At 46.8% G+C, this 13,301-nt stretch overlaps 1 protein-coding gene across 1 annotated transcript in view; it reads right to left on the reverse strand.

Annotated features, from left to right (window-relative positions):
* Positions 1-7,454: 7,454 nt before the first annotated feature.
* LOC144165842 (protein brunelleschi-like) overlaps positions 7,455-13,301 on the reverse strand; it is a 7,595-nt gene continuing 1,748 nt past the window's right edge. Inside the window, exons 2-3 of the mRNA XM_077695613.1 lie at positions 12,333-12,457; positions 7,455-7,692 (exon numbers count right to left, since the gene is read on the reverse strand). Coding sequence (XP_077551739.1) covers positions 7,498-7,692; positions 12,333-12,457 — 320 coding nt within the window. The 3' untranslated portion in view covers positions 7,455-7,497. The remainder of the gene's footprint in view (positions 7,693-12,332; positions 12,458-13,301) is intronic.

The raw sequence follows: 13,301 nt of genomic DNA on the forward strand, positions 1-13,301 counted from the left end.
GTTCCGTGGGTACAGTAGCCGTCCAAACTTGACAGGGCTGTTTGGCTGTTTTTCGGACGTTCCACGGACGTCCATGCTTGCCTGGGGCGTCCACCGCCGCTGAACAAGATTTGTCTTATGTTAGAACTGCTTGGCGTCAAGGAATGGTAAATCCGAATTCTTATTGAAATTACATTCGATAACTTGTTCCGGGGTGTATTCCTCTGGAATACTTAAGATGATTCCAATGGCGGTATTACCTGGAGTGAGCACGAGAAATCATATTGCAATAGCCACAAAGCACGAGACCTTTAATTCCAGTGTATCGGTTGGTACATGCAACCTTCTGAAGGGGTGCCAATCAGGAGGTTATAAGTAGTCATGTGGTGTATCCGTATTTTGTCCTCATGGTTTGGCGCCCCTCCTGCTCGGGCCTGCATGGCGTCGGCTAAAGTGGCTTGCGCTAGAGACGAGAGTGCGAAGTACTATTTTCACATGCGCATATAGGAGTGGTGAAGCCGGATGAATGCGGGCGACAGAGGGAACGCTTTTACTGCGACGCAGTATATCTCCATGCCGGCAAGAAAATTTTCGTGACCGCCTCAGCAGAAAACTCCCAGGCTACTACTGGCTACATGAACAAACATCCCAGGCTACTACTGGCTACACTCAGGCTACACAACTAAACTACTAGCACCACCAGTGATTGAGGCCGGGTCTCAGCTGAAGAGAAGCAGATCGAAAGCCCGTCGTCTTTCTTACTAAGCTAGTATGCCCCACCCGTGGATACAGGGAAACAGACCGTGGGTTGGATTCAGCATCTGAGGAAGGAGCTTTTTGGAGGCAACACATGAAACAAAGTGAGGGGGAGACTGCCACGCCCGCCACACTTGCCTCCCTCCTCCTCAACTTCGAATTATGCTCCTCCCAGTTGTGGTTCCTCTGACGCTGCTGTATTCGCGACGCCGGACCTGCGAATCCCAGGTAACGGCAGGTAGAGTCCGTGGTTTCACTCTTTGTACTGCCACTTTAGTATTTTCAAGTGACACCACATTGGAAATCGTCGTGGGTGTCGTTTACAGCTTCACAGTTCAATCACTTTCGCAGTGTAGATTGGAGCCTATTTTTATTGTTTTGCCTTGGCGCTCGTGCAAAGCTCGCGGTGATTCTGCAGCTTTGCACCACTAGTACAAGCTGCGCCAATTTCTCTCTTATTCCGATAGCATGAAATGCCCCGTCAGGCGAACATTCAGCGTGAACCGTCGGCGTTTCGGGGAGAAAAATAGTCGGTAAAATGACGGAGAGCTGAAACATAATAAAAACAAAAAAAGAGAAAATTACCTGGGTGTGCGCTTCAAATCCAGGTCGGACACTTTTTGAGTTCAACACGCGCAGTTCCTGCGCCACGTCATAGCCTCAGCTGCCAAAAGGTATACGCATAGTGAATGCGTTGTGGCTTTCGATTTGGCAATGCTGGAAACATGTATTGAGACCTACACCGGAGTGCGCGCTTTCATTCTAATTACTGCTGTACCAGGACACGTTTACGCTAATATGTAGGGCGCACACAGGCGAAGGATGAAAGCGTGGAGTGGAAGAAAACCGTCGCAGCCCCTATGTGGGTGCGTGACAATACTTTAGGAAGAAGAAAGTAAAAAAGACGGAAACGACGCAGTCGAAAAAGAACCATGACGATACTATTGAGAGGACACAATCGCAGTACTGGAGGCCGACGGAAGTATTTTGAGGCACGCTAATGGTGCAAGTGGCAAAGTGAATGTATGTGTGTGGCTAGAAACAGCGGGTGGGAAAGGATCTCGGTCATAGTAATAGAGGGAGGGTAACATCGCAGTTGGGAAAGAATAACGACGATTATGCATGTCTCTACCAGGCCTACTGCGTCGACTGTGAAGTGTCTGTCCCAGTGACCGCTGCGCAACGTGGTCGCCCACGGAAGTCAGCCTCAGAAGAACATGCAAGGGGACACAAAAATGCCGCACTGCGAGCTGGCGCTGCGGTGAAACACTTGGCCCCCTCTCCGACACTGCTGAAACTATTGTGAATTGAAGATTACACGCCCGTCATATACCCTCTCAACACAAAAACGTTGTCACAACAGAAAATGTCATAATTACGACAGAACTGGTATTACACGCAGCAGGTCGCACAGGTTCAAATAAAATGTGGTGCTTTGGCAGTCTGATGGGTGCCCGAATTTGGGGGGAAACAAATCACATGTTTAGTTGCATTCCGGCCTGACGGGCGAAGCTATCATTCTTATATGAACGCTAACATTCCAGGCAAACAGAACAATTTCTTTACGCAATTGCAAAAATAATGAAGAATAGTGGCTGGTGATGCACAGCTGCCATGCGGTTGAAAAGTCACAGTATAGCCCTCTGGGGTTTTTTATAACGTAAACTAATAAAATCCAGAAAAATGGTAATGCAGCTAGCAGAATGGTGGCTTTATTAGGGCTTGCTGTGTTTAAAGTTTCGTGTTGTGAACGTCTTAAAGCAAAATCAAGCGCTCAATGGTGGATGCAAGCAATTGTTGACAACCACTCTGGCATACAAACATCTGCCCTTCACGACAAGTAGCGACGTCCCAGCAATAGTCAGTATGGCGTAAGTGATTAACAGGACTCAGAGGGGCCAATATCTTCATGTCTAATAGTCAATGTACGCTCACTCACTGATTTACTTTACCCGAGGGAGTGCCTCTCAAATCATTATGCGGTTATCGTTACTTTTTGGCCTCGTTACAAGTTTCCGACTCAAAAATTTGCAGATAATTTTGTCATAAATGTGCTACCAGGATCCCTTGGTGGAACTCTGATGCACATAATCGTCTGCGTGGGCATCTCTTATAAAGGAAATAAAAAGAAAGCTTTAAAGGTGTGTCCTCGTTTCGTCAGTCCTCTCTCCCTCCATCCAGGTACCAGGATTCAGAGCCGCCCCAATATTGAACATTGTCCGCCACGCGCTAATTTATTGTTTCACTGTACCCTACGTTAAAGCATTGCCATCTATTAAAATTTACATCTGGCGCCCCAACAACTAACCTAGTATGTACCCTTATACTCGAATTCTGTTAAGAAATTAGCCATTAACATGCAACTGTTATGTGTTTCACGAGCAACAGCTGTCAGCATTTCATTGTATCGCCTCAGAAGAGGAACAAAAATGGCACAGGTTTAGCACATCAAAATCTTGTCACCACCAGTGAAAGCAAAGACAATGCAAGCACTGACTCGTGAAAGTTTGCCTTTGCTTGAGATTGGGCAGCCTGCAGCCTAGCTATTCCGACTGGACGATTGCATTCATCCTTTCGATTGTGCTAGAGGGTGCACACAGACAGCCAAGCAGGCGCAGCACCGATCGCTGGACTGAGGGACCAAGCACCGCTAATGGCGACGGTCAACCCTATAGTTTAGTCATGTGACTCGCTTGAGCTTAAGTGCGTGCACCGATGGCCCAGCCGGTGTTGAGCGACTGAGCGCAGGCGAAGCAACTGTTTCACTCTCCTCTAGTCGCATGGTACCGCCGATGGGAGGCTGCGAGCGAGGGAAGCGATAAGAAATAAATTGCAGCTTGCACGCCGGCGGATGAGGGTCACTTGCAACGCCATGAACGACCTTGAAAGACGTAGCGTGGAAGACCTTATGCTCTAAAATTTGCTTGAATTAGTGTTGCACGGGTGCGCTCGTCATTTACTTTGTTTGCTATCTGTCTGTACCGCTCACATTGACCTATTTACCGTTAGTAAAACCAATCTGTGCGTCCACGCAGGTCCAGAAGCCAATGGTATATATCAAAGCGGATATGACACCTCATCACATGCAAGTGGCCTGGGATTTATGGCGTTCTCTGCTTGCTTCAGCATCTGCGATAAGCACGAACAAGCCAGATAAGTGACGCATTGATGGTGACGTTCACTCATCGAATAGTTACAAAGGTTTGGTTCGACATTCTGGTGCGGGAAACGCTTTCCAGCAATGATAATGGTGTAACAAGTCCTGTGGCCTTGCAAGTCCCTACGACACAATTATTGATTGCAATAAACACAGTATTATTATTCGCTTCATTCGATACCCCAAGCACGAATTTCCTACAAAGGTCAATTTTAACAGCAATGAAGAACGTCAACTGAATGTGGTGATGAGTCATGCACTGCTCCTAAACCCGCCTAAGAGATACCAAGTCACCGTTATTTATGGAAAGGAGTAGAATTGAGCTAAAGGAGAATTTTACAGTAAAAAAAAATCTAATGCTTCTAGAAAGAGAACATGTGCAGCATTGCTGAGGTTCAAACCCATGCCATTTGCTCTGAAACTAGCGAGTTTACCTCAGGGTCACTGAGGCCATACAGCAGAGTTGTTTTAGGAATTGCTCGAAAGAATATAAAAAAGCATGGCAAGTGAGCCAGGACGTGGTTGTAAGTGTGTAGGGGAAGTGCAGCTAGGGCTTGAACCTGTTTTGCAATGGGAATTAGGCTTCATTTTCCAACACAAGATGACCCCGAGACCTAGTGTAGCAACTGAATGGCCTGTACCCCTTGGCCAATACGTGGCGAGTAGCATGCAGCATATGTAGATTAACAAGAGCGGCAGTTTTCTCAAGCGAATATAGGGGTTGTACTAAATACAACCTGCTTAGAAGAACCTAAACATTTTTTTTGTCCAATGAAATCCAGTATATATTGCTATATATATCTTACCTGTGTTGGAGAAGATATGACAGCATTGCAATCACTCCCTACCAATACCAATGGTCCTACAACAGGCGATGACCGGTAGTCAACAATCGATGCAGTTCGTTTCTGATCCACAGGAAGCCAGGTATGTCTCTAGTGCTTACTGAAAATTCATGGTCACAATGTTGACTACCTTTCTTGCTGGTGTGAACGCATGTAGTGAGAAAAGGGATATGGGCATATATATATACCGTATTTCCCTGTGTATAAGTCGCACGCCCTCAAAACGACAGTTCTTCCGAAAAAAAATGTATATGAGTCGCACAGGTGTATAAGACGCACGGGGGTACAAAACACTCTTGTTAATCAAGTAAACTCATAGAGAATCAGTTCGTTAGAAAGTGCGGAGAAAGTGCCTGGTTGCGGCGGCCACCGCCTCTGAACGCATCCCCCGGTAAGCAGTGCTAGACACGCACATCTACTGTTCAAAGTCTAGACAGAACTAACTTGTCAAAAATGGTGTATTGATACACACAGATGCCATGTACTTACTGACAGCGTTTAGGCAAAACCATCAAAGCCTTCCTCCTCCGACTCGTTAACAAATAATTCATGCATTTAGACCATAGAGCTGTGTCTCTTAATGTGCACTGACATCACGCAGCACACAGGAACCTTTTCAAACGCGGACCACGCATGGCTGCCACGTACCGGATTTGTTCCATACATAAGCTGCACCGGGGGATAAGACACACCAACGAAAATTTCAGAAAAAAAAACGCGACTTATACACCGAAAAATACGGTACTAGATTTTTCTCTGCAGCTCAGTGGAATGCAACGAAAGTTTATCAGCTCATCCTTTCCCTGCGCTTTTTGTTGAGATCCCTTGGTGGCAGACCGATGTGTTTATGCAAAATTGCAAAAAACATTGCCGACCTCACCGGAGTTGCAGGCAGCACGAGTTTGGAATGCTGGTGCAGAGTGGCAGCACTTGTAATAGTTGTGGCGTTGTTCTCCAGGTGAAACGCGCGGTGGCATTGTTGGCGTTATTCAAAAGGTGCACCGGTGAAAACGGGAACAAGATGGGAGTGCCAGCTCCAGTAACACGACCCCCGGAGTGAGGGCTCGTAAGAAAGAGAACCTCGAGTGCATGCAGGTGCGCGCATTCCACTATGGAGTTGACCACTGCGTATGCAGCGTATCGCTTTTCAACAGCAAGCATTAAAGCCATGCTTCTCCACACAATCAGCCCACAATCGGAACCGGTTCAGGGGATGATGTCAAACTTGCCACAGCAAGGCACATGCTGAGCAAATAACAGTCACTGCGGCACAACTAACCTCAACGAGGTGCACTGTTGTGCGAGAGTGGCTCACTGCTCACTCTCACTGCTGGAAACACATTCTACATATGCCACATCACTCCTATCACCAATACTGGGATAATCGTCATCACATCCTGCTTGCACATTATATTTGAAAATAACCATTTCTGTTCGCTGCGTTTACATGCTACCTTGGTAATGAACTACCGAGGGTCCCATTCCAGCCTTATGGCTTTGGGGCCCTCGTCTGTATATACGCATGTATGAAAACTTTTTCTCTGTGAATTGAATAAACCTTTGAAACCTTTGCCCCTAGCCAGGAAATGCTCCAATCCAAACTAGTGCTATACGAAGGTAATGTTTCGTGTTGTCTGCATAGCTAATGTCCCGTACATACTTTTTGTTCCTACTCTGGCCTCTCATAGGAGAGGCAATGATGCATCACCCTGTGCATCACAAAAGCGGAATCGGAATGGAGTGGTCACAAACCTACTTTTCACGACAGAAGCATGGCTGTAAGGTAGAATGATGAAGCAACCCCTACCTTCAGGTAGGGCAAGGATTTTGTACAGCATAGCTGTTTTAAGCTAGATTCTGACAAAACTGTATGTGTGTTGGATCGTGTTGACAAAGAACTGATCATGCTCAATCCAGGGCTACTTTAAAATGCCCCGCAGTTCTTGATCTAGCATAGGCACCTTGGAAAAAAATACTGAAATTGGCTGCTAGGACACCCCAATAATTAAGCCAAGTTTCATTTAGATGTCGTATACCTTCCAAAGTGAAGTTGTAAACATTACAGACTTCTTGTCTTCTGTTGATAAATCACCAACTATGGATGGGGCATGGTTACAGAAAAGGGTGGTAACTGTTGTTTTAATACTGAAGCGTGTTAAGGACATATCAGTACATATTAAGAAGACGGAAGAGGTGTGGGCAGGACATGTAATGTGAAGGCAAGATAACCGTTGATCATTAAGGGTAACAGAGTGGATCCCTAGAGAAGGCAAGTGTGGCAGGGGGCGGCAGAAAGTTAGATGGGCCGATGAGATAAAGAATTTTGCGAGGATAAATTGGCCACAGTTATCACAGGACTGGGATAATTGGAGATCCATGGAAGAGGCCATTGCCCTGCAGTGGGCGTAGGCACACAAATGATGATCCTGAGATAAATTATATGACCCTTAATTTACAGCTACGTAATATGAAGCAAGTGATGTGCATTAAATCAATGTCATAATTCAGAACTACGTACGTAAATGAAGGAAATTACGTGCATTAAATTAAATCAATATCATGAGTCACCACATGTAGCTCGATGTAGTAACAATCCTCCAATGCAGCTTTGCTGGTCTTCCATATTCACAGTAGTGGAAGGGCTCTCTATATATATATACTGTATACTTTTTTTTTCTGGTGCTTTCAAGAGTCGTAAATGCCATGAGGCCAGAAGGAAACACGACGAATACACCACTTTATTGCCCACAGAGTGCGAGCCTAGGGCAGCGGAGGCCCGTCGGCCGCCACGGTGACCTCGATGGGTGGGCAACACTTCCACACGCGCTCCTCCTCATCCCTCAGCGGCTGTGGCTTTGGCTGCGGCTGTGCCCGGCAGCTGAGCTCCAGCTTGTACACGCCCGTCAGCAGGAAGGCCAGGGTGAACTCGTGTGCCTGGCTCTCACCCGGCTCCACCTGCAGGTATGGCGACAGCGTCCGAGCAGAGGAGAGAGGACATCAGACTCTGTCCTCACTATTCCCTATGAGGGGGTGTCCAGTTATCATCGCTGCTACCAATCGTATTTGGGCACAAAAACAGGAAATATCCAGGACAGTTTCAAGCTGGGCAAGTTGGTAGGTGTTCATACTTAATCATAGCGCGAAAGATGCAACAGACAGAAGAATAACCACAGGACAGGTGCTGACGCTCAACTGAGCCACTCTTCAGTGGTGCTTACTTATCATAAAGAAGTCCAATTCATGGGTAACGACAAATAAGTCATATTCCCTTTGTTCTTTTATCTGGTTTTGTTTGTTTTTGTATGCTACTTTGACACGTGCGGCGTTGTTTGCCTTCGGTATAAATGTTTGTGGAGGGTTTTCAATAGATTGAGTTGAGAGTCAGCGCCTGTCCTGCGGTTATTCTTCTGTCTGTCCCGTCTTTCGTGCTGCGATTAAGCAGGAAATATTACTGCAGTCCTGGTAATTTGCCATAGGGTGGCCACCAGAACTGGGAAAAATGCTGAGCACAAGGGCGCGGGTTCGATCCCCGGCCACGGCGTCCGCTTTTCTGATGGAGGCCAAAAGCGAAAAAATCCGCAGTATGTTTGAGATTTCGGCACATGTTACAAGATCCCCAGGAGGTCACAATTAATCCATAGAAGCCCTCCATTATGGCACGCCTCATTGCCTGTGTAGCGTCAGCACGTTAAACCCCATAATCAATCAATGAATCAATGAAAACTGGGCCAAAGAAATGGGGAGATATAAATACAGTGGGCACCTGGAAAAGCAAAGAGGAATTTTCCAGACACAGGAATTGCGAAAAATTTAGGCTTGCGAAAATTCACAGGAGGGAAGTGGTTGATAAAGCACTAGCATCAACATCACATGACCCCGACAACATGTGAATCATGTGCCTAGATGACCCCTTTCTTTTGTCGCCTGAGGTCACAGCTGTGAACAAATCCTGACGTCTCCACAAATCTGGTGATTCCCCCTTACGCCACGTCCCAGCATCTTGCTTTCTAGCGGCTTCTTTCTACTGACAGCACGGCATACATCTTCGTTAAAAGCAGGAAGAAGAGGTTACCACAGAGTCGCAACCTGTGACAATCACAGTTCATGGTCATTCCAACCACAGAAGCGCTGTACCCACATCAATGGCCTCTTATTGGTCCAACTGCATTAGACCTCAGATTGTATCCACCACAGTAATTAGAAAGGGAAGCGAACAGTCTGGAACACCAAGGAACACATACGGGGAGCATTTTGTCTCATTTCTGCGCTGAAACAGGAATTCTGAAACATTTGGTGTCAGCTGTACTCTTCTCCATCTTCTGGTGGGTTTATGTTTGCTCTAACGAAATCTCCAGGTCGCAACTTGCCACAACCCGGTTGTGCTACCTGTGGCACAACGACAGCCACAACCTTGTCTTGATGAACATAATTTGAAATGAGAGATGCAGTGCATACACCTACACTAGAATCTCACTGCAACAAGACACACTTTCACAAGAGACATTTGGGTATAAGAGACATTCAAATGAAAGCGGTTTGGTTGGTTTTCATATGTTCGCCATCTTAGCAACATTGCGTACAAGGGACCATGTTTATAAGAGACACATTTTTTCGGTCCCTTGAGTGTCGGTCGTAACGAGGTTGTACTGCATTTAGTGTGCTTCCCATTCGAAAGAAGCACAGTAAATCAATGAACAGCAAGCTGGCTCGCCCACTACAAGCGTGGTCAGTGATCAGTGTCCAGTCCCAAAGTTAGCTCACAGGGCCAGAACTTGGGGCCTTACTAAGCACTTAAAAATGGAAGTTGAAGCTCGCAGGAGTAATGTTGGAAGATACAAAACGAGTGTTGGGGATTATGAAACAAACTCATTGAAAAGACATCGCAGGCACCTTTAAAAGAAAGGGATAGAACTAGGGCGGGTCGTGTGATGCTGAAGATTGCTGACACGTGGGCCCTTTTAGCTCTCACAGCTCATGCACACGCAAAAGAGATTTACAAAGCGCTCAAAAGTTACCTATGAGGAGAGACCGGAAGCTTTGCCATCCAAGAAGAAAACTAGCAAAGCTCACCGATAGAAAGATCTACCTCTTTTGAAGGTGAACATTTCGACAGACTTCTGTCTGGTTGGGAAGTTATTAAACTGAAATTTAATTATGCTCCAACCAATACATAGACAAATCCCGCCGTTTCGAAGCCGGCTCGGCTTCTTCTTCAGGGGTGACTGGGGCCACACTGCAGCTGTGTCTTATAGGTCTTTCACTGTTGCTGCCCTCGCGCAAAGCCCTTCGCTGCGGCACGTAATCCGTGTGTGTACACCGAAGAAAGAGTGCCTAGCGAGCGATTAAGGTTCCCAGGGGGTTCGTTGGATATGCCACGACTAGAGGAAAACCCACTTCCGCTAGTTCGTTTCCCTTTCGAAGATAACCGTTCCGGAGAAGTCAATTTTGAGGTTGGCCACTTCACAGTGTTCTCTATTCTCTTTCCGTAAGTCGTTCTTGTGTTGCCTAATCCTCTCCGATAGGTTTTTGGTTTCACCGATGTACGAGGCGTTGCACTCAGCGCACGGAATGCGGTAAACGACCCCAGGTGCTTTCTCTATTGTCGGCCGGTCTTTGGGGCGGGGGATTAGGCGGCCTATAGTTGTCGAGGACTTGTGGGCGATGCGCACTCCTACTCTTCTGAAAATGCGGGCCAAGGCCTCCCCCGTTCCTGGGATATAAGGCACCGGCATGCGTTTCAGAGTTGCGACGTTTGATGTCCTTGGAGAGTTTGTCACCCTGTTCTGGTCTTTGCGGCGGGATATGGAGTGAATGAACTTTTTCGGGTAGCCGTTTTTCTGGAGGTCCGCAATTACACGGCTTATTTCTTTTTTTACGTTCCGATTCGGACGAGCAAATGGTGTCAGCTCTGTTAAGGGGGGACACTGGTCTTGAGGACCGAAGATTTGCCAAAAAAAAAAAAAATCAATTTTCTGTGTTAATTTTACTCGCAGTCTACAGGTCCCAAAGAATGTACCTGCAAAATATCATAGCTGTATCATAAGTATTCACAAAGCTGTCGCCCTTCGAAGTCGCGTAAATGACCATTTTTGCCTATGTTTGCAAACTTCGTGCCCTGTTTTCTCAGAACCGATTTTTTTCCCACATGGTCAGCTGTCGGGTACAATATCTTGGGATGTACTCGTTCGATTTGCATCATTTTTCCTGCATTTGAAAGGTTATGAACTGAACAGTGCAATAAAACCACAAAAGTACAGAATTTCTTTTTGTTGGCACAAGATTTTACGCAGTTAGTTTTACAAAAACATTCTAAATTGATGACCTGACATTTACAAATTTTACAAGTGTTTGCAGAAAGCATGCTAAAATTACTGTAGTGGTATAGTTGCACTCCCTGGTCCTTCTAGAGCGCAAAGGGACAAAAGCTATTTCAGTATTTCATAGGTAGATAATGAAAAAATTGCCCGCAACGGAGTGACATAACAGGTTGCACAACTCTAAACTTACATCCCATAGACGAAAACTGACTGCATATTTGTGCTCAGGATCTTGAAATACACTCAATGTGTAAATATCAAGCGCTTAGGTTAAAAAATAACAAAAATGACCTCAAGGCCAGTGTCCCCCCTCAAATAAAGAGGACACAACAGAGGCTTTGTGGTTAGCGGGGTGGGCTGAATTAAACTGAAGGTAGCGGCCTGTGTGCGTCGGCTTCCTGTGAACGGAGAACACGAGCCTCTTGCCTCCTCTTGTCACTTGAGCGTCAAGAAAGGGAACGGAGCCGTCTCGCTCACATTCAACCGTGAACTGGATGGCGGGGTGAACGGAATTTAGGTGTTTTTCCAGGCTGTCAACGGCGGAGAGGTCTTCACTATACAGAAACAGTCATCTACATACCGAAGAAAAAGTTTAGTTTGTGGCAGGAAGGAGCTCAAAGCCTCCCCTTCCACGTGCTCCATCGTCAAGTTGGCCATTGTTACAGAGATGGCGGCCCCCATTGCGGTTGCAGTTTCTTGTTTGAAAATTTGCCCATCGTGCGAAAAAAATGTGCTGGCCAAGCAGAACTCCAGTAGGCGGCATATCTCGTCGGCACTGAGCGGCGCCCTTTCTTTTAGGGTGGCGTCATTTTTGAGGGCAGTTAGGGCTGCGGATACAGCCAAAAATTCAGGAACACTAGTGAACAATGACACGACGTCGAAGGAGACCAGGCGCTCGTCTTCGTCAATGCACACCTGTGACGCAAGTTGCACGAAGTGACTGGAGTTGCGCACATGAGTCGACATCTTCCCAGCGAGGGAGGCGAGGATGCGGTGCAGGAAATTTCGCATGTTTATCCTCTTTCCCACGCTTACCCAATCGGTCTCTGTCGAGCAATGTTCTGCCAGCTAAACTTGCAAGCTGAACCTTTATGGTTCCCTAGTGATTACTACAGCTCTATCTTTTTCTAGTTTCACTTGCCTTAGACCTGCCCTCCCCAACCCCTCACACTCTCATCTATAGCAGTGCAAAGCTACAAATTCTTGCCAACCCTTCAGACTTCCTATCTTGGACCTTCCGTGTTTGGCAAAGCACGTGTCGGACGTTCAATGGCATACCTGTTCGATGAAGAGCTTGTCGGAGCCGACAAAGACCAACTTGGAGTCGAGGCGGTAGCTGAGGGTGCCATTCTGCCGGTCCTGGTAGCCGACAGCCGACAGCCACAGCCGCTGTAGGCTTCCCGCTGCAACAGAACAATTCTCACACTTACAACCAGCATCAGGGCTTCCACAGCTGTAACAAGCTCAAAACGTGCCCCCAATGTTTGAAGCGAAATCCTGCCAGAAAGTAGCATGTTCAAACACTATCCATGCATATGGTGGCCATATGCAATAAACAATCCAGTCAACAACGAACGCACTTGCTGTCAACTCTTCCCTGTGTCGACCATAAGCCAGTCAGGTTGAATTTATTACAGTAAGAGGTCGTTAACATGAACTCCAAGGGGACATCAGATGAGGTGGAATTAATGAAAGTTAGAACAAACGAAAGTGAAGCACAAAAGCAGTACAATGCGATTGTGGAGCAGTAGAGAATGTCAGAAATTGAAGGCTTGAAAAAAAAGCCGCGATGGGAAGCTGCATTTTATGCTTGAAGGTGAAAGCTAGCGTTTTCTTTAACGAGCGAATGCGGTGGAAGGCCTCCTTCTCGCATACGCAAAAATTGAAGAAGAGACGGGTAGCATTCCTTCAGGTCATTACTTGCCGCACTGTTGCTTCGTCCGCCACCCACTTGTAATAGCTAGCAGAGACAGGTTCTACGCTTCTGACCTCAGAAATAGTGCCGTCTGTCAGCATGCCCCAAACTCTGAACCCAGGTCCAGATCCACGCAGCCCGCAGAGAAACTGCTTCCAGAACGTCGGCTCCGGGGGGTAGCTCTTACCCAACTTAAGTTCTCTCTCTGCTTTTCTCTCCTTGCTAGAGGCCACGAATGCTCGTGTGTAAGCAGCAGGGCCATTTCTCTGGCCGTGTGCCAGGCCCCAAACTGCTGGTGTGGTGCCCATATTTCGAATTATCCATGGCGAAAG

This window comes from Haemaphysalis longicornis, unplaced genomic scaffold (genome assembly GCF_048455015.1).
Source record: "Haemaphysalis longicornis isolate Haplotype H1 unplaced genomic scaffold, Haemaphysalis longicornis Haplotype H1 scaffold_15, whole genome shotgun sequence".
Lineage (NCBI taxonomy): Eukaryota > Metazoa > Arthropoda > Arachnida > Ixodida > Ixodidae > Haemaphysalis > Haemaphysalis longicornis.